Genomic DNA, 21,519 nt, shown 5'->3' with positions numbered 1-21,519 from the left:
GATTGAAACAATGTGTCATAGTAATTAATAAGATGAATCAGTAGTACAAAGGTATTGGTTGTTCAGTTGGGTTCAGTGATTAGCTGCACTGCTTCTACACTAGAAGACTTAGCACAGGACAAGTTATTTTACCTGTCTGGCCCCCAGTTTCCTAGTCTCTCCACAGCGGTGTCGGGAACTTGACATTCAGTGGTACATGTGAAGGTTTGGGCCATAGGAGGAACACATGAGCCCGTAGCTCCCCTTTTGTTGTGAAAGTCAGTAAGAGGATGGACGCAGAACATGGAATGCTATCCTAGCCTGCACAGTTCCCTTAAAGTCAGCTGTAACTCTGCACCACATACCAGGAGTATAGTTAACCTGAGAGGTGACTGCATGAAGCCTGGCAACAGTCAATCTGTGAGGATCGAGTCTGGATTAACAAACTATTAAGATGTAATTTTTGGTTTAGTTTTAACCATATCTGCCTTTGAACATTGAAAAAACTGCCGAGAAGTCAGCCTTCAGGGAGACAAAATAAAATATCAGGAGCCTCATCAGTTGTGCCTCTCTCATAGACGGGTGAGATCTGGACTTTCTTTGAGCCAAATAAGCATGTTGTGGACTCGAGAGGACGTTGCGTCCTCTTGAAGCAAAGTGTCCTTGCAAAGAATCTGTCTGGACTCGTCCCCTTTGATTGGTGGTCTGGATGCTGGTCTTGGAGGCGCTGCCTCAGGTGTTCGCTTGGCCATGGGAGAGGACACTGTGCTGACAGCCTCAGGGGTCACCCCTGCAGGGAGAAGGCCTGCCTGTGGTCAAGGCCAGCACCCTGGGTACATGGGAACATGGCCGTGTAAGTGCAACATAAATATTTCTGTTACTTATTTCTCTCACAAGTGTATGTAGTACATGGTTATAGCCCCATTTTATAGATGGAAAAATGGAGGGTCTTACTAGGTTTAAATAACCTGCCCTGGGTCCTGGGAAGCAATTAAACAAGATAAAATCCAAAGCCCAGTCCGTCTGATTATGTTCCTGCTGCACTCCCAAACAAACTGACTCCAGCTTGTGGGCATCGCCCAGAAGGGACCCAAGACCGTTGCTGATTTGCTTCTCACTGGAGACAGCGCAGGACAGATTAAAGAAGCCATGTGTGTTTCGAAGGTGTCTACCTTTGCAATCAAATTTTCTGACAGTGAAGATATTATAGATTGAATTCCTTTATCAACGGAGATTATTGCTATATTGTTTTTTCATAATAACAATAGTTAATACCCAGTGCTTGTTATATACTAGAGACTATCCTGAGTACTATATGTATGTTAACTCATCTAATCACTGTAACAATCTGGTGATGTTCGTATTACTTACTTTTTTAAACATTTTACTGAAGTATGAGATTTATAGGAAAAAGTGCATTCATCCTAAGAGTACAGCAGGATATTTTCACAAGGGAGGCACATCCATGTCACCACCACCAAATCAAGATACAAAATATTAGCAGCCTCAGTAGCCCCCTTGCCCTGTTGTGGTCATTCTTCCTCTAGCCCAAGGGTAACCGTTGTCCTGGGTGTCTGTACTGTTTTCATCTTATATGAGTGAGGAAACTGAGTCACGGGGAGGGTAAAAGCTTTGCCCAAGGGAGCACAGTTGTGACTGGCAGCGTTGGACTTCAGAGGGTGGCAGTCTGGCTTCAGGAATGTGCTCATACTTCAGAGGCAGCCAGGAAAAGGGCAATAGACTGCTAGCAGTTTAAAGTAACCTTTGGTCTGAAAATCAGGTGTTTAAATTCTTACAGTCTTGGAACTACTTCGTTTATTGGTATAACTTCCAAATAGCAAGGATGGAGGCTCATTTTTCATAGTCTCTCCATTTATTGCTCACTCACTGCAATCAGGCGCTGTTAAAGACGTCACACAGACTATCTAAAATCTCACAACGCAGCTGTGCAGGAGGTAATATTATTCCCATTTTATAGATAAGAAAACTGAGGGTCAGAAGTAAGGAATTTGTGGGGAGGTAACACAGTAGCAGAGGCAAGGCTTGGATCTGGCTGTCTGATTCCAGACCCCACCGTCATCTTAACCTCCATGTTAACTCCTATCTCGTCTTCTGTGTCAACTGTGAATTAATTCCGCTCTAATTAATCATGGTAATTTTACATGATTCTTATCATTGCCATCATTACTGTTATTCCCATCGCACTTCCTTGAGCAAACTTCAATTTGCTGACGCTGGGCTTATGTTGTCCGTTTGTGCTTATATGACATCTGCTGCCGGGCCCGCCTCCCAGTAGAGTGGATCCAGGCACAGTATTTCGTTCATTCTCCAATTAGTGCACACTTGCCCTGTGCAGGCGCGGTGCAGGGCCCTGGAGCTGCAGGGACAAATGCGACACGCCCCGCCCTGACCGCGGCGCCGATGGAAGGGCAACAGAGGAGACTCCCTGCCTGTTGGCTCACTTACCCCAGGTGTGCCCCTCACTAACCTAGGCAGGGCGCCCAGGGCTCAGCTGAGGGGGCAGAGGAGAGGGGAGGCTGGGCCCCTGCTCCTCCAGGCCCGGGCCCAGGCCTAGCTGCTTTCCTCCACCCCAGCCCTCAACTTCCTCAGCCGGGGAGCAGCACACATGCCCCTGACCACTCTTCGGATCCCCCGATTACATTGCCAGTGCAAACCCTTGCTCTGCATTTTAAGACATGGTTCCGAGTCCTACTTGTTGTCAGTCACTGCCCAGTCCTCACCCTGGACAGACAAGGTCACCCCTGATCTTGGTGGGGGGCTGGTGTGTTTTGAATAAGTGTCACCGATATTCTATATATTAGATTGAAAACCCATTGTTTCCATCCACCAACTTGAGAAAGTAAAGCTCAGTAAAGCCTCCTTAGCTACAGTAGAGTGGTTTTCCAGTGGACCCCACTTTTGTATAGGCAAGACTATCAGAATTGCTAGGGGCATTTGGTTTTTATGTTTATTCTCAGAGGGCATGAGTGGAAAACAAAGTTTTTAAAAATCCTGGGCTAGACAAAAAAGGAAGGAGGCAGGCAGGGAGCCAAACACAGCTGCAGATCAGAATGTACATTGGGTGGTGGCCTAGGGAAGAATGATCCTGTCATGTAGCATCCCTTCACCGTCATCGATGCATTGTTACTTTTAGTCTCTTGTGATTTTATTCTGTCTTCTGGACATAGTACTAATGTTTTCATCAGCTTCATTGGGGCATAATTTATGTACAACAAACAATCCATTTAAAGTGCATGATTCAATGAATTTTGACCGTTTTAAATGTTCGTGAAACTGCCACCACTACAGTAAAGGTGTGGAATATTACTATTACTTTCAAAGGAGTGTTCCTTTTTATTTAACAAATGCTTATCTTAAGCTGCACATGTGCCAGATACCACTCAAGTACCTTAAAAAGGTTAACCCATTTAATCTTTATAACAAGCCAATGAGGGACACACTGTTATCACCCCCAGTTTTTAGAGGAGGAAACTGAGGTATAGAGAGATTAAGTGGGATGCCCAAGTTTCCACAGCTAGTGAGTGTGGAGCTGGATTAGAACTCAGAGATACTGGCTTCTGGATCCTGTGCTCTTCACCGATGGCTGTACTGCCTCCCATTTATTCACTCACTCATTCATTCACGAATTGCCCAACTTGGGTGGGAGCTGAGATTATAGAGATCTGTCTCGTGACCCCGAGAAGCCCACAGTCTAGGGGAGAAACTGAATACCTATAAAGAACTCTATGTTGACTTCTTGGTCTGGATGTGGGAATAATCACAGGGGCACAGGGAAGGGCAAATGTACTGCTACCCCTGGCCCTCTGGAATGAAGCCAGCCAGGCTTAGCTGAGTTCTTGGGCACTCAGGAAAGGGGGTGGGCAGGCCAGGGAGCCACGGCTGGCTGAATGCCCATTATGGATGTCCTGGGAATCACGCAGACTCCTTTCCATACAACTCCATGAGGTGGGTCCTGTCATGATCCCCATGTTACGGATGAAAACCCAGGGGATTTAAGATGTTGCATGCATCGCCTCAGGCACCCCACGAGGGGAGGGGCAATCCCTTATTCCTCTCTGTTGCCTTGCCACCTCCCATACTGTGGTTTTCTCCTTCCCTGTCCTGAAAGGCAGGGGTCATGCTAAGTCTGTCTGTGACAAAGCATAAAGGGAAAGACATTTTTGATTAACAGTATTTATAGGAAGATGCCATTTTTATGTATTTCTCTGTGCAAGAAATGCCATTTGGAAAGCCAGTGTGTGTTTCAGTATTTTTTTTTTTTTCTTTCTTTCTGAGAAAAACCCTATAGAGTCTGGTGAGGGGAGGGTTTGCAGCTGGCAGGAGCTTTGGCATATGTTGTAACTAAAAAGAGAGGGAATGCGTTCGTGGGACAAGCTACCATAGAGCCGTCTCGGTGTGCCGCGGTACTAGTCAGTGTTTTAATTGGGTAGGGTTTTTGGAGGACTATTTTGACATCTGCTCATGTCTTTGCTGATTTTTCTTCACTTAGAGTAGGAAACACAAGCTGTGGATAAAATGACTTTAAAATAATTGGAAGTAAAGCTATCTTTTTCAAAGTTGAGTTTGAGAGGGACACTTTTTAAGAAGGAGAAAGTAAATTTCACTTCTAGGAATCCATCTGAAAGCACAAGGCTTTGTGCCTACAGAATCCATGACAATATTGCATATAATAATTTCTTAACAACCGGATATAATAGCCAACAAAAGGGATTTGGATGGGTTTGTTTCCATGAAGTGAAACATTTTGTAACAATTAGTAATGATCTCTACAAAGGTTCTGAGGAAGTGGAGCATTGCTTGTCTGTAATAAATGAGAGAAGCAGGAAGAAACATTAAGGATTGTTTCAACTGTGTTTTTTTTTAAGTTGGGATTGGGGCAGAGCAGTGGGGAAGGAAACACACCAAAATGTCATCTCCAAACGAACCAATGAGGGTAACCATGATTTTCCTCTTGGAACTTTTGTGTCTTTCCCTTTTTTTTTTTTTTTTTTACAGTTAGGCGTATGTCATTTTTATTATACAAAAGGCAAGAGAAAGCAGTCCTGAATGTGTTAGGATAATTGCGTGCCCTGCTTGGTCTGGGGACATCTTCAGTTAGGCTTTCAAGTCAGGCTGGGGTCAAAACCCATCTCTGCCCCTCACGAGCGGCATGATATGGGCCTCTGAGCCCCGTTCCCTTGTTGTGGCCGTGGAGACGAGAGCGTCTCCCTCCTGACATGGACGGGCTTACATGACCTGGCACCCAGCAGGGGTCCAGCTTCCTTCTCTGCCAGCAGCCCCCTCGCTCACCCCCAGTTTGAAGTTGATTGTGTTATTTTGTTTTTGCCTTTTTCGTTCCCCTTGCTTCCATGAGCCTTTCAGGGATCAGGCACCATCAGGCCAAGCTGGCCTCCGATGCTTGCCAAGGGAACACTGAGCTTCAGGAAGGCCCTGCAGGCCACGCCAGCAGCCCCGTTAGAGGAGGCCTTGCCACTGAGAGGGCAGCATTGTCCTGTAAGAGGGAGCGATGCCGCCCTAGCTCCTGCCTGGAGCCTGGTCCTTGGGCATTTTGGTTACTAAGGGGACCCTGGCCTGCTCAGTCAGAAAAAAGGGCCAGGTTTTCGCCTCTTCTTCAGCCTGCCACCATTGTTGAAAAAGTAAACACTCCATACAGCTTAACCGGCAAGTCCTCCAGGCAGCAGTGGGAAGAGATCAAAAGCCCGTTCCAGCCCCGTCATGGAGCGCCAACAGGGCCGTTCTGCGCTGCTGGGGCCCGCCGGGAGCACAGAAACAAGGCCAGCTCTGGTCCACTGCCAACATGCCACTCGCTGGGCCTCGCAGCCCCTGCGGCCTCTCTCCAGTGGCCGGATCCCTGCCCCCTTGCGTTGAAAGATTAGGAGCTCTTTGCAAGGTCAGAAGGGACAAAAAATATATATGGATGATTCTGGGGTGCCGCAGCCCTCAGCTCAGTCCTTGAGGCCTCCCCAGCTGGGCTGTGGCTCAGCTCCCCTTCGCGCCTTCTCTGATAGTTTCTGGTGCTGGTATCTTTGAAGCGAGAGCCCCCCAATTGCTACAAAGGGGCCAGAGGACCTTTGCCCTTAGGCCGTTGCCTCCACAGCTGTCAGACTAGTGGAGGCTGATGCATGTAGAACAAAAGTAATAGTAATAGCTACTATTTAGAAGTCCTACTATGTGCCCCGCAGCCCGGGGGAAGTGGTCACAGGAATCCTCCCGGTTCTACAGAGGAAGAAGCCAGAGTACACATATAACCAACCCTGAGGAAGCCACTTCACCTCTCTGAGCCTCAGTATCTCACCTCTGCAATGGGAGTGGTGATACCCCGCCTGGAGCCACAGTGCTGAAAACGGGAGAACCTCTGTGGAAGTGCTGCGGGAGCGCTGAAGTGCGGTATTCGTGGGAAAGGTGGTCGCTGCGGCTGTTTCTGTGGCTTCCCACTAGCACGCTGCTAGGGGTTTAACCTGCCAGATTGCAAAGGAAGGCAGCTAAGGAGCCCCGGGCAGTTCATCAGGAGCCTTAGCATTCTCATCTGTAACAGGGATTGTGCTTTGTGAGACGCTGGTGGTGTGTAATGTCATCAACACTGTTTGCTCATAGTGTTTAACCCTGTAAGTGAGGCAGTCAGATAATAGAAGTGCTGGAGTCTGGAGGGAGAATGCACTTCTAAATGGGCAGTCTTGTCCCTCCTCTGTGGGTCTCAGCCCATAGCAAGCACTCGGTAAGACTTTATGAGTTTATTGGTAGGTTTTGGGCCTGGGCCTGGGCCTCATGGCCCGGAGGAGTCAGTAGCAGAAGCTTGAGGCTCCTGGTCTTGTTAAGTGGAAGGGTTCCAGGGTTCTGCCCTCTGGGAGTGTTAGTCCAGCCTAGGAAGCTTCTGACTAGCATGGCCTCGCCCTCCTGCTGGGAGGAGTCTGGAAGTGTTCACTCAGGCACCAAGTCCTGCACTAGGGTCTAGGGTTCGAGCCAACAAACGTAGGCCCATATTAATGAGCACTTACCAGACCACTTTGTCGGGTGCTGGTTGTTACTCAGCGGTGAGCCAAACGGGTGAGCGCCTGAGGGGCCCACGCCCCAGCAGGCACGGCCTCACTGATGAGGGCTGTGCAGACCTCCGTCTCACAGAGGGTGTCTCAGCAGGAGGAGGCTGCTGTGCTACCTCTGCCCCTCACCTCACCTCTCTGAGTCTCATTTCCCTCGTGTTACATAAAATGAGGGCAATAACACGCACTTCGCAGGGTTTGTTAAGAATTCAGCGCACTTAGGTAAGTAAAGCATAAAGCAAGCCCCTGTAAGCTTCTGGTCCGTCGTACCTGCTCTGCACTTCCAGGGTGTGCACAGAGTTAGGCTTGAACAGCCACCAGGACGTCCGGCTCCGTCACTAGCCTACACAATGCTCTTGGGTGGATTAGGAAAAGGTGTGTCCTCCCTCCTACCACCGTCATTCCTGACCGATGCCTCTTGGCAGACACATGGGGTGGCGGGTTTCAGCCCCAGCTCGGCTGGCCAGGCACCCTTGGGCAGCGCACGCTTCCGTAGTCACATGGAGTAGCTCAGAGAATGGCTAATAATGAAAGTGACTTCTTGCTCTTACACGTACCGTACGTCCCATTTTATGCATTTGCCCTGGCATATGTTCTTTTACATCCCAAAGTGTCCCAGTTTAGATAACAAAGTATAGGGTCTTTCTATTTAACCAGCGCAGGAGGAAATACAACAGTTTGGGAGTTCTAGGCTATAGAAATGAACTTGGATATGTGATGGAGTAAGAGGATTGGATAAAATTGGGAGTGGTGAGTAGGCAGGAGAAAAATGGAGATGGATTCCAGCAGTGGGTAAATAGCGTGATTAAACATGGAAAACTCAGGCTACACACAGTCTAGTATTCTTACAGCCCATGGAGAGTTGTTCCCGGATGGTGGGCTTTTCTTTTTCCCATATTGCGCCTTCATCCCTTCCTCCTCTCCCCCAACAGGAACACCTGGTAGACACACGTCTCCCTTTCCCTGTGCCCATGGAGTCATGGCTGTAGCCACAGTCTGAGCTGTGATTCACTATCTGGGTTCCTATGGAAAATGGAGCCACATTGAAAGTGACCTTCTACTTAATGTTTACGGGAAATATTAACATAGGCCATTCACTGTATTCCATGCCCAAGGATGACAGGAGCCAAAAGTGGGATGGGCATGCAGCCTTCGGTAAATGACAGGGGTTGGATTGACTGTGGGTGTCAGGGGGGCATAGCTGTGTATCAGAGTCCCTGGGGCCCGAGACTGAGATCTCAGCTTCTATTTTATAAAACGGAAAATACAGGGAAAAATAACATTGAATATAAAGATCTCTCTTCCTAACTGTGTGACCTGGGGCACGTTAACGTACTAGTTTTTGTGAAACCCTTTCCATTCCTGGAACTTGAGCATGACCATACAAGCTCACAGAGTTTGGGGGGCAGTTAGCGTCCTCACAAATGTGAACCACCTAGCATTGGGCCTGCCCCAGAGTAAGCTTTTGTCAAATGTCTTTTTTTTTTTTTCCTTATACCCCTTCCCCAGAGAAGGCCAGGGAGAAGATCCATGTCCTCATGGTGATTCAATGATTTTGTTTTGGAATTTGCTTATTTGCAGAAAGTCAGAAACATGGCCCTGGATGACGTCGTGATCCTTAACGTGGACACCAACACCCTGGAAACCCCCTTTGATGACCTCCAGAGCCTCCCAAATGACGTGGTGGGTAATGAGTGGCCGTGAAGGTGACATACTCCTGTGGGGAAAGGGAAGTAGGGGGACAGCTGTGGCTTTCCTGTGGCCTAAGGATTGCACTTGGTTTCTCTGTTCTCTCTGGGACCTTCGTCTCAGCGAAGGAAGTTGGGAGGTGGCCCATTTCCGCAGTCATGTTTTTCTCTCATAACTTTCATCTGGAAGGCCACGAAGCGGTCCCAGGGCCTAGACGGCCCCCCTTCCTGTGGGGGCCTGGGGGTCTCGCCATCCCTCTCCAGCACATTGCCGTGTCCCCTGAGGTGGCGGGAGGACTTTCAGTGTGAGCAGTTTGGGGCACTTCAGTCCTCCTTTTTTTTTCCTGGGACATCATCAAACAGCCATTTCCCACGTAGCAGGTTTCTGCTGACAGCGCTCTGAATGTGGCTGCATGTGCCCTGATTCTTTCTTCATGACCTCAGGTCTACAGAGGATGTGGGCTCCAGTTAGCCAAAAGTACTGCCTACCACATTTGCCATGGTAACATCTGTCCTCACGCCTGTCTCATGTTGCCACTCAGAGCTGCCTTGTGGGTGACTGTTTGGAGTAGACCCAATGCCCCCATTGTCCTTACGAAATGAGGAGGATTGATTGGGGTTCCGGAGGAAGCACAGTTTTGATGTTTGTGGTCTGACCTCCCTGGCTCTGCCCGTGAAAAGATCTAGAGTTATTCTGAGTTCTGGATTGAGAGGAGCGTGGTGCCAGCCCAGGGCTGGGTGTGTGTCCCTGGGTTTGTGTCCTGGCTGTGGGCACGGCTGCTCCATTACTGCCAGGAGCCCCACTGGCCCCGTGGGGTCAGCTCTCTGGGGGAGATTGGTGTTTGCTGGTGAATGGCTTGCCCCGAGGTTTCGTGCTCTTCTGCTCTTAACTCACTGCGAGGTGCTGAGGGGGTCGTCGGTGCTCTGTACAGACGTTCCGCGTGTAGCATAACTAACAGTGGCTGCCGTTACCGATGTCCTGCGCGCAAAGACTGTCCTAAGCGCTCGTCATTGGCGTCTCATGTGCCCTTCACACCACTCTCATGAAGGAGTTTTTCTTATTCCCATTTCACCCACAGAGCTAGAAAGAAGGGGAGCCAAGGAGTGAACCCTACTGTGTCGCTCCACAGAGTCACCGGCCCCCTTGCCTCTCTGGGTGCCTTCTGCTTTCAGGACCGCATTCAGTTAGCATCACAGCCCCACAGAGTAGGTGTCCCCCAATTTCCACAGGGAGCAAAGGACCTCAGCCAGCACGTGCCTAACCACGCCCATACGGCTGGCTGGGGCCGAGCTGAGGTTGGGCCCCCAGGACCCCGGTGGACAACACCGAAGTCTGTGCTGCCTCCCTCAGAAGTAGGAAAAGGAAAGTACCAGACAATGGGAGGTTGGTTCCTCATGTCAGAACAGGGCGCGTGGTTTGTCTCATAGGGCTTCCTGACCATAATTTGAGTTCTTTTGGTCCAAGGAGTGCTACTCCAATACCCTCTTGTGGAAATGCTCTCCCTTTAAGCCATAGGCATCTTAGGTGTGGACCTTGCAACTGCGGTAAAGGCACCTGAGCTGTAAGGAGTGGCCAGGGACCTGGGGCAGCTCAGGATGAGTGTGGGGGCCCAGAAACGATGGCGCAGACTGACTGGTCCCCTCTGCAGTGCTCTGACCTGGTGCTGGGCATTGGGCGGCGAAAATGAAGCAGACCTAGTCATCTCCCTCAAGGAGCGTATCCCAGTAGGGGAAGCAGACATGTAACTTACATATATATCCCAGTATGCCAGGGAGGGGCCGAACTACGTAGGCATCAGGCACAGAAGCGACCAGGGTGACAAAATTTGAGGGAAGGTAATAGGGGTTTCCTGAAGATGGTACATTCCCAGTTGCCTTTAAAATGATTATCTAAGTGGCCTCAAAGAACAAAGTCACTTGGGCACACCATTTTCTGTCCCTGAGCCTCAGTTTCCCACCTTGAAAAGACGAGTCCCAGGCCTATTACTAATTAGTAGGGTTGCTGTGACACATAAATGGACAGCAGCGTTCATCAGGCGCTCGGCACAGTGCTCACACGTTGTCGGTGTTCAGTAAATGGTGCCTGCGTTTGTTTTTCATAAAACTGCTGCTGATAATTACAGCCCGGGTTAGAGAACACTTAGTTCCCTCGCAGTCCTCAGCCTGGGCGTAAAGCACCTCCCCGTTTGCAGGCTGCTTCATGGTGAGGCCGAGGATGTTCTATACAGCAGTGGTTTCCAGCACGGGGCTCTAGACTCACCGAAGGCTCCAAGGAGAGTAATGGCGAGGGCGTGTGGTCAGTGAGGCACTTACTGTGTTTCAGTGGTATCCACAGGTTTCAGTCTCTGAGGCTCTGGGAGCTATGAGTCCCTGAGAGGAGAAACCATATCCTGCCACCGTTGTATCCCCTGCATCTACGGCAGGACCAGGCACTTTTAGTGTATCAGCATATCCACAGTTGACCTCATAATCTTTTCTTTTGCCAAAGCTACTTAGTGTCTGCACCTGACAGATCCTGCACCTTAGACCTTTCTCAAAGCTTCTTCTTCATCTCTCCTAAGTGCAACCCGTCCAGGCCCTTATTTTTTGCCTGCACTGTTACCAGCAGCCTCTGAACTGGTGCTTGGGACTCTAGCCCTTCTTTCTCATGCACCAGTTACTTTTCTAAAACATAAATTTAACTGTTTCCCTAATTTAGTTATATTTAGTTATAGTTATATTTAACTATACTTGAAGCCATTTCATCAATGAACATAATTTTTTTTAAATTTTCTAAAGACAAAAAACCTTCTGTAACTTCCCATTACCTAGAGATTAAAGACAAGTTTCTTTTCTTGGCTTTGGAATCTGAGAGACCTGTGTTTACAAGGTCTGTCCAGAAGGTATCCAGCCATGTAGTATGAAAAATAGAGACACTTACTGAAGAAGATACAAGATACAAGAAACATCGTATGTAAGACAATGATACCTCAGTCGCCTTAAAAGTAGGCACCTGGGGACCTCACACAGTTCTCCCAATTGCCATCAGCTGCCTTGTAGTATTTTCCTGAATCTCATTGATAGTCTGAAATCTCTTCCCTTTCAAAGGTGATTTTAGTTTTGGGAAAAACCAGAAGTCACAGGGCGCCAAATCTGGGCTGTAGGGGCACTGAGTCACCTGGGTCATTGGATGTTTCACCAAAAAACTCTACATGATACATGATGCAGAAGCAGGTAGGTTGTCATGATGAAGCTGCCAATCACCAGCTGCCCATTGCTGTGGCCTTCTGAGTCATCCGGATAGTTCCTGCAGAGGAATGTTCAAGCTTAACGCAGAATTTGATGCACATTATTGCTCTACTCGCTCAGTCATTTTGAATGCGATGGCCACACAGCACACATACTCACTTGGTGGCATCTGCCGCCCCCACTGACGAGTACAGTGAAGTCATCATTGTTCACACATGTGCCTTCCAGTCTACTCTCCCTGGCTGTCAGGTTACATCAATGCTGTGCAGACCGTTCTTATTTTATTAACAAAGGCTGGACTTTTTTCTGGACAGGCCTTGTATATCCAGGCTTCCTCACTTACTAGGCATATGATCTCGGGCGATTGCTTAAGCTCCCTGAACCTTTGTTTCCTTAAAACGTTGTGGTGAGGGTTAAATGTAATGTATATTGCATATGTAAAACATGTCCTGTGAGCGCTGTAGATTGTATTTAATGGTAATGAATTATGGATGCAAATAATGACCAGGGTGGTGTTCCAGGCCCTCCTTCCTGATACGATCTGCCTGTTTTTTGTTTGGTTTTTTCCCCCATAGCTTTAGCTCTCTCTCCTCACTGCTTCAGACCCTGTATTATAGGAGTTTGGAACTATTAGTATTTCTCCCAAGCTTACACGTTGTTTTATAATTTCACACTTTGCATACGGAGTTTCTTTTGTTCCAAATGTCCCTCCCCATTTATCAATTTTGTACTCATTCTTCAAGCTTTAACTATAAATATTAGGCTGCAAAAACGTTCCCTGACCTCTCCAAGTAGATTGACCATATCTTTCTCTGTGTCCCCACAGCTCCTTATACTCCTTGTATAATTATATTTATCAACCAGCAGGATAATTTATTACTCATTTCTGGCTTTCCCTTTTAATTGTGAATTCTTCGAGGTTAGGAATCAAGTTTTATTCATCTTTGTTTCCCAGGGATCTAGCAGCCACTGACTAGATAGATGGAAGGATGAAGGGAACATATGGATTGGGTTATTTTGGTAGATGAAATCTTGCAAAGCATGGCATTCGTGCTGGAAATTTTATTAAAAGAGGCCTTTGTTCTGCTTATAGCCATGATGGAATAATTGGAACTAGATTTCTGCCCCTGCCATTAACAACTAAAACTCAGGACAAATATGAAAACAACTGTTTTCACATATTGTACACCAAGCAGTACAGGAGTGTGATCCCTGAGAGAGAGGAAGCAAGTAAGGTACGGCCTAGGATCCCTACCCTGGCTTTCTGCCTTGAGGCATTTTCTGGACTTTGGCCCAGAAGGGGACTCCCCAGCCAAGCACACAGTCTTGCTGTGATGAGGGGTTAGAGATATGAGTCTGAGGAAGAGGTGGTTTTAATTTGTGGGTCAGATTGTCAAACAGGAGGGAGCTACTCAACAAAAGAGCTCCAGAAATCGAACTGGGTCCTCATGACTAATCTGCTGAAGACTGATCTGCCCAGTTGTGGGGTTGAGCTCACACAGACTAGGAATCCTTCAAACTCTGACTGGCAGGAATAGGAAGGTCTTGTTGATCATTCAGGACAATTGTCAGAGACCACCCTGGAAGCCAAGCCTTGGTAGTACTCAAAATTAGCTCTCAGGTGAAGATTGCGTTAGCCCTGCCCTACCAGAGCTTCAACTCAAGCCTTGAGGAGCATAGGAGAAGGCTTCAGGAAGGCCTGTAATGTGCTGAATCTTTATCTTAGTTCCAGGTAAATGGGCAAGAATTCCTGAAGCTGAACACCAATGATGTTTGTACTTTTATGTATGTATGTTAAACGTAAATAAAAAAGTTTTAAACAAAACTATTCCTTTAAAAAAAAAAAAGCTTTAAAACTGTCAACCTGATATGCAAAAAATTCAACATCCTGTCAAAATAAACTTCAGCCCTCTTTAAAAGAAGACCAAATCTAACACTCAACAACATAACATTCACAGTAACTAGCATCCTGTTAAAAAAAAAGTACTAGGTGTTGTGAATCAGGAAAATGTAACCCATATCCAAGAGGAAAATTAGTCAATAGACACAAACTCAGAAATAATAGACATAATGGAATTATCAGACATGAACCTTAAGATAGGTATTATAAAGATTATAAATATAGTCATGAATTTAAAGGAAGGCCTGAACTTAATGAGGAGAGAAACAGAAGATACTGAAAGAATGAGAGGGAACATCTAGGGGTAAAAAATATAATACCTGGATTGAAATTTTCACTGATAGGATTAAAAGGATTTAGGCACCACATCTCAAAAGATCAATGAACTTGAAGACATACCAATAAAAATTATACAGTATGAAGCAGAGAAAGGAAAAGGACTAGAAAAGGTTAGCAGACCCTTCAGGACCCCATCACGCAATATCAAGAGGACTAACATACATGTAAATTGAGTCCTAGAAGGAGAGGAAGATGGGGAGAGACAGAAAAAATACTTAAAGAGATTATAGACAATTTTTTTTTTAATTGTGATGAAAACAATTAATGCAGAGCTCCAAGAAGCACAGTGAACCTCAAGCATAATGGACCCAAACAAAACCACACAAACAGTAGATCATGAAATTACTCAATGCCAGTGATAGAAACGAAGGCTTAAAATTAGCTGGAGGAAAAAAAAAAGACATATAAATGGAAGAAGTAATGGCAGAAAACTCACTGTAAGAAACTATACAGCCAGAAGATAATGAACTGATATTTTTAAAATAATAGGAAAATTTTGTCAAACTAGAATTGTATATCCAATGAAACTATCCTTCACAAACGAAGGCAAAATTAGGATGTTTTCAGAAATACGAGAAGCGAGAGAAGTTATTGTCAGCAGACCTGCATTGTAACACATTTTAAAGGAAGTTCTTCAGACGGAAGAAAACTGATACAGAGAGAAACTTGGATAAAAAGGGGTGAAGAGTGCCAGAAATAATAAAGTTGTGGATGAATATAAGAGACTTTTCATTTTTAATTTCTACAGAAGGTAATTGAGTATTGAAAATAGAAATTACCGATGTGTGTAATAACATAGCTATAATAGAAGTAGAACATATGACTAGAGCAGCACAAGGGACAGACCAGGTAGAGAATGGAGATTTGCTGTGTTAAGGTCCCTAAATTATACAATATTATTTGAAAGCAGACTGTTAAGTTAAGGTTATATATTGTAAACTTCAGAGGAGCCACTAAGGGAACAAACATAAGGTTGAGATACCTACCTAATAAGCCAATATTGGAGATCCAAAAGATTTTTGGGGAAAAGGATATAGGAACCAAACATAGATGAAACAAATAGAGAATTTAGCAAGATGATAGATTTACCCAACTATATTAATTATTACATCAAACATGAATCATCTAAATACTCCAATTAAAGGAGATTAACAAATTATATTTAAAAATAAGACCTAACTACATGCTATCTACATAAATTTCACCTTAAATGTAAAGAATCAGATAAATGAAAAGTAAACGAATGGAAGAGATACCATGCTGATACCAATTAAAAGATAGTGGATAGAGGATAAGAGGCAAATCTTCCTTATAGAAGAATTCCAAATAATAGCTGTAGATATTCTCTAAGAGAAGGAGCTTAGCACCCCCACCCCAATATACACACACTTGCGTGTGGGCTAGACTTAGTGGCTCCCTTCCAACAAATAAAGTTTGTAAAGGGAAAAAGAGTAACTTCAGTGGACAAATGGCAGGCACTGCCTTAATCGAGTGATCATATTTAACATCACCAATGATGTCACGTGTATATTACATAACCGTGATATGAGATAATGAGAAGGATCCATCACCCCTCTGGTCTTCCTTCCAGAACCCAGTTAAATAATGGCAGAAACTTCACGTGAACCCAAATTTAGGGGCATTCTGTAAAATACCTGACTAGTACTTCTCAAAACTGTCAAGATCATAAAAAACACTGCAAACTTAGGAACTGTTGCAGACCAGAGAAGACTTAAGAAAATATGACAACTAAATGCTATGTGGAATCCTGGATGGGATCCTGAAATAGAAAAAGGACATTAATAGAAAAACTAGTGAAGTCACAATAAATTTTGGAGCTCAGTTAATAATAACGTACCAATGTTGGTCTCTTAGTTTTGACGAATGTACTATATAAGATATACCTCGTATAAGGGGAAACTGAGGGAGTTTATTGGTGAGGGAGTATATTGATACTCTGTTATCTTTGCAACTTTTCTGTAAACCTAAAAATATTCCAAAATAAAAAATATATTTTTATGGGGGAAGGCAGAAGAGGGTAAAGAGGGAATAAATGGTGATGGAAGGAGACTTGACTTGGGTGGTGAACACACAATACAATAACAGAGGAGTATATTATAGAATTCTACACCTGAAACCTATATAATTTTATTAACCAATGTCACCCCAATGAATTCAATTTAAAAATAAAAATTTCAAGAAGAAAAAAACATTATACACCTGAAACTAATAAAAAATAATACTGAATGTAAACTGTAATTGAAAAAATAAAATTTTTTAAAAGTATATTTTTAAAAAGGAAAGAAAAGGAAAAGAAGTATTATAAACAACTTTATGCCTATAGTTTTTATAAATTTGATGAACAAATTCCTTGAAATACACAAATTAGAAAAAGTGACTCAAGAAGAAATAGGAAATAGAAAAACAGCACTGTTTCTATTAAAGAAATTTGAATTTGTAATTAAAACTTCTCCACAATGAAAACTCCAGGTCCAGACAGCTTCACCAACTAATTCTATCATTTATTCAAGGAAGAACCAATGCAGTCTTACAATGACTTTTCAGAAAATAGAGGGAAAAGGAACATCACTCACTTTATTTTATGAGGTCAGAATTAACCTGACATAAAAACCAAAAAAAGATTTTACAAGAAAACTACTGACCAATATACCTTATAAATGCACAAGTAAAAGTCTTTCACAAAATATTAGCAAATTGAATCCAACAATTTATAAAAAGGATAATACATCATGATTAAATGACTATAGACTGGCTGAATATTTGAAGATCAATCAATGTGATTTGCCATATCAACAGACTAAAAAAGGTAAACTATATCAAACATAGACCTCAAAAAAATTTTTTTAGAGAAAATTCAATGCCTTTTTGTAATAAAAGCTCTTAGCAAAACAGGTATCCTCATCGTGATAAAGATCATCTAGGAGGAACCTATAGCCAACATCACACTTAAATGGTGAAATACTGAATGCTTTTCCCACGTGAATGAGAACAAAAAGGGATGCCAGTTCTCCCTATTTCTGTTCAGCATTTTACTGGAGATTCTAGCCAGTTCACTAAGACAAGAAAAAGAAATAAAAGCCCTAACAATTAGAAAAAAGGAAGAAAAATTGTCTTTATTCAGACAACATAATCAGGTATATGGAAAGTCCTAAGGAGTTTCATAAATGAATTTAGCAAATGTGCAGGATAAAGTTAGTATACAAAAATCAAATGTATTTTTACATACTAGTAATGAGCAACTGAAATGACATTTTTAAAGTACCATTTAAAATAGCAAAGAAAACAAAATAATTAGGAATAAATTTACCAAAATATGTGCAAGATTTGTATACTAAAAACTGTAAACATTTGTTAGAAAAAATTTTAAAAACCTAAACAAATAGATACTCCATGTTTTGGATTAGAAGGCTCAATATTTTTAAAATGTTGATTTTCCTAAACTAATCTATAAATTCACTGTAATCCCAACCCAAATAACAGATGGCTTTAAAGGGGGGGGGGGCTTGATAAGCTGATTATATATATTTAATTCTTATTGTATTTTTTAACTGATGAGCTGATTTTAAAGTATCTATGAATATGTGAAAGATCAAGAATAGCCAAAAACAATGTTGAAACAGAACAAATGTGCAGGACTTACGTTACTTACTTTCAAGACTTACTATAAAGTTACAGTAAATGTAGACAGATAGTATTCATAGACATATAGTTCAATAGAACAGAATAAACGGTTCCGAATTAAATCCACATATAAATGGTCAGTTGAAATTCAACAAATAGACAAAGTAATTCAATAGAGAAAGATAGTTTTTTTTCCAACAGATACTTGGATATCCATATGGTACAAAATAAATCTTGACTTTGACTTCATTCAAATATTGCTTCAAAATGGATTATAGACCTAAACATAGAAGCAAAAAGTAGAAAATGAATAGAAGAAAATATAGAAGAAAATCTTCATGGAGTAAGAAAGAATTCTTAAATAAGACACAAAAAGTACACACCATAAAAGAAAAAGTGAGAACTCCAAACCTCGTAAAACGTGAAAACGTATCCTCTTCAAAAGACACCATTACAGAAATGAAGAGACAAGCCACAGAAAAAGAGAAAATATTTCATCACTTATATCTGCAAAAGGATTTTGTTGAGAGTATATAAAGAACCCATAAACTCAGTGAGAGCCCACTGAAAGCGTGTGCAAAAGGCCTGAAGAGAAACTCAGCGATAAAAGATGCTCAGATGGCCAATGAGCACACGAAAAGATGCTCCATGAGGGTGCTGCTGTATACCCACCGGTATGGCTAAAATAACAAGATTATGCATTTCTTATAAATGTGTATGTTAAAAATATGTTTCTTATAAGACCAAACAATCCTATTCCTATGAATTCACTCAAGAAAAGGAAAATATATATACACAAACCCATCTATATGAATGTTTTTGGCAGCTTTTTACATAATCACCAAAAACTGGAAACAATCCTGATGTCATTCAACCACTGAATGTATAACGCAACACTGGTATGCCCATAAAATGGAACCCTGCTTGTCAATAAACAAAATTTAACTGTTGATCTATCCCACAAAATGGATGAATGTCACATTATGCTAAGTGAAAGAACCTATTTATATGTCATTCTGGAATAGGGAAAGCTATAGAGATAGAAATCAAATGAGTGGTTGTCAGGAGCTTGTGGGATGCTATATGCACCCTTCAAAACTCATAGCACTTGTCACTAAAAGTGATCAATTTCGTTGTATGTAAATCATACATATAGCATGTCAATAAACCTGACTTTAAAAGTTTTTGAAAGCCTGACAATACCAAATTGGCAAGGATGTGGCACAAGTTACCTGGAACTCTCTTCACTGGTTATGGGAGCATGAAGTGGTAAAATCACTTTGGAATACAGTTTGGCAGTTTCTGTGAATTTAAACATACACCTACCTACCATATAAGCCAATAATGCCACTCCTAGGTATTCACCCTAGAGAAATGAGAAAAATACTTCCAAACAGGTTTGTACATCAGTTTATAGCAGCTTATTGTATTATGCTGAGCAAAAGAAGCCAAATGTGAGAATATGCTATTTAATTTTATTTACATAAAATCCTCGAGTAGAGAAAGCTAGTACAATAGTGGAAGAAGAAAGATGAGTGGTTGCCTTGGGCTGGCGAGGCAAAGACAGGAACTAACTGTAAAGGGCAGCAAGGAGCATTTGGGGTACAAGAAATGTCCTCTTTCTTGATTGTGGTGGTAGTTAGACAAATGTATACATTAGTCAACTCACTGAACTGTACTTTTTAAATATATGTGTTCATTTTGATGTAAGGTGTGACTGAATAAAGTTAAGTTAAAAGAAGAGGCCTTAGAAATGAATTTTCAAAGGAGGTACCACTACTGAGTAGTTTTCAGAACTCTGCTGATTTTCACATGATTTATGAACATGGGGGAAAGGGTAACTGCAGGTAGGGTGGCTCCGGCTTTCTAAGCAGATACCTGGACAATTTAGTCTTAAATTTTGTAATCTTATCTCATTTAGCTTTCTCTACCTTAACAAAAAAGTGAGGGTTGCAAGGTTAATGCTGCGGTACCTTGATGGGTTCCATGAAACTTGCTGATGTATTGTTTTCACTGACAATATCGTGTTGTTCCTTGCTGTGCATTTTGGAGGAGGAATGTGGCAATAATAGTTTATCTTTTATTGATCTAAAGGCCTATTTACAGACTTCATGTGTATCTCAAGCCCGCGTGGATGCTGAGAACAAAAATACAATGTCCACTCCCTCCGCAGCCATTTAACCAAGCAGTCTTCTCTTGTATTTCCCTCCTAATATTTAAAGAACATCTCTTGTTCCTTTGTGTTAAGTGTAAACCAATGGATAGTTAGAAGGGCTTTTAAGAAGCTTTGGAAAAGGGAGTTTGAAGTCTCCCAGGCTTTCAGTGATGTGGACATACCACACTTCATCACTGAGGAACAGGATTTCCCAGGGCTCAGTGGAGCCACACCTAATATTCTTTGGCCTGAAATTTGCAGGTTTTGTGTATGCACCCACATATGGAAGCTTTCCATCTGCTTACTCTCTCTCCTTTCTTTTACTTCATGCTTTCCATAACCTGACTGGTGTTCTTTTAAAATGTGTTTCTTATACGATATATGTAATAGGACATAAAATGTATTCCATTTTGACCCAATAATTCTCTTACAAGGTTTTTTCTGGCAAATACTTTTAAATGAAGAAAGCCACCTAACCAAATAGCATTCTTTTCTGTTAACCAAAATTGGAAGTAACCTTAATACCCAAAATTAGGGGGAGTGATTAAGATAATCCCTCTGACTGCTATTCAATGGAGGGTACTCTACAGCCATTCAAAATGATGGTTATGAAGAACGTGGGCAGCACAGGAAATGCTAAGGACTAAGAGATACAATTTAGTAGGAAAAGAAGAATATTAAATGATGTATCTCCTGTGGCCATAATGAAGAAAAACAACCAGATACACAGATATAAGAGATTTTTTAAAGACCTTTCAAGTTACCAACAGTGGTGTATTAGGATGATAAAGTTATGAGTTAACATTTTTTTCTTTTATTTCCCAAATTTTCTGATATCATTTATTACTAGTTTTTTGATAGAAAAAAATCATCTTTCTTCCCCTCCTCTGAAACACTTGAATGCCTTGACTTTTGGCTTTATGGTTTCTTTATTTTCAGGACTGTAGTTTCTCTTCCTCCATATTCTTTGGTTTAAAAGATCACAAATAATTTAATGAAGCATTTTAATCCCACTTAAACTTCTTGTTCTTCCTTGGTGCAATTTTTGAGAGATCCAAGAGGTCTCAAAGCATGTGGAGAGAGAGGAACCACACTGAGCACCCACAGTGCACCAGGCCGGGGGCGTTCCCAGCTGCCCTGTGTGCCATCCAGGCTCTGTCACAAGCTGGGTGCTGACCACGGGCAGCCTCAGCTTCCTCACTGTACTGTGCACACCCCATTTCCCAGCCCCGTGGAGAGTGACCCTTCCTTCTTCTCTGCCTGGGAAAACCTATTTGTTCTGTAGGGCACTCCTCCAATGTCACTGCTGTGATGCTCCCACAGTCCGACACACCCGCCTCTAGGTTTCCGTAACATTTTCCCGATACTGCTTTTATGCTGTTTACTCTAACACGATGCTTACTTACCTAACTCTTTCCCCTCCAAAGCATTTTGTGAACGCAGCCCTGGCACAGTGCATGGCTCATAGGCACATTCGGTGAATATCTATGAAGTGGGTGAATGAATGAACTAAGCTAAGTGTGCAATCTA

General features: G+C 43.1%; 1 protein-coding gene across 1 annotated transcript in view; it reads left to right on the top strand.

Annotated features, from left to right (window-relative positions):
• Positions 1-21,519, top strand: part of LOC149990030 (DENN domain-containing protein 1A-like) — a gene marked incomplete at its 5' end in the record, with an annotated part of 86,860 nt that overhangs the window by 50,404 nt on the left and 14,937 nt on the right. Inside the window, one exon of the mRNA XM_090265697.1 lies at positions 8,619-8,720. Coding sequence (XP_090121823.1) covers positions 8,619-8,720 — 102 coding nt within the window. The remainder of the gene's footprint in view (positions 1-8,618; positions 8,721-21,519) is intronic.

Source organism: Furipterus horrens, unplaced genomic scaffold, assembly GCF_987537825.1.
Source record: "Furipterus horrens unplaced genomic scaffold, mFurHor1.1.pri manual_scaffold_39, whole genome shotgun sequence".
Lineage (NCBI taxonomy): Eukaryota > Metazoa > Chordata > Mammalia > Chiroptera > Furipteridae > Furipterus > Furipterus horrens.
Note: the sequence above shows the minus strand (reverse complement) of the source record. Positions and strands in the feature narration are given on the sequence as shown.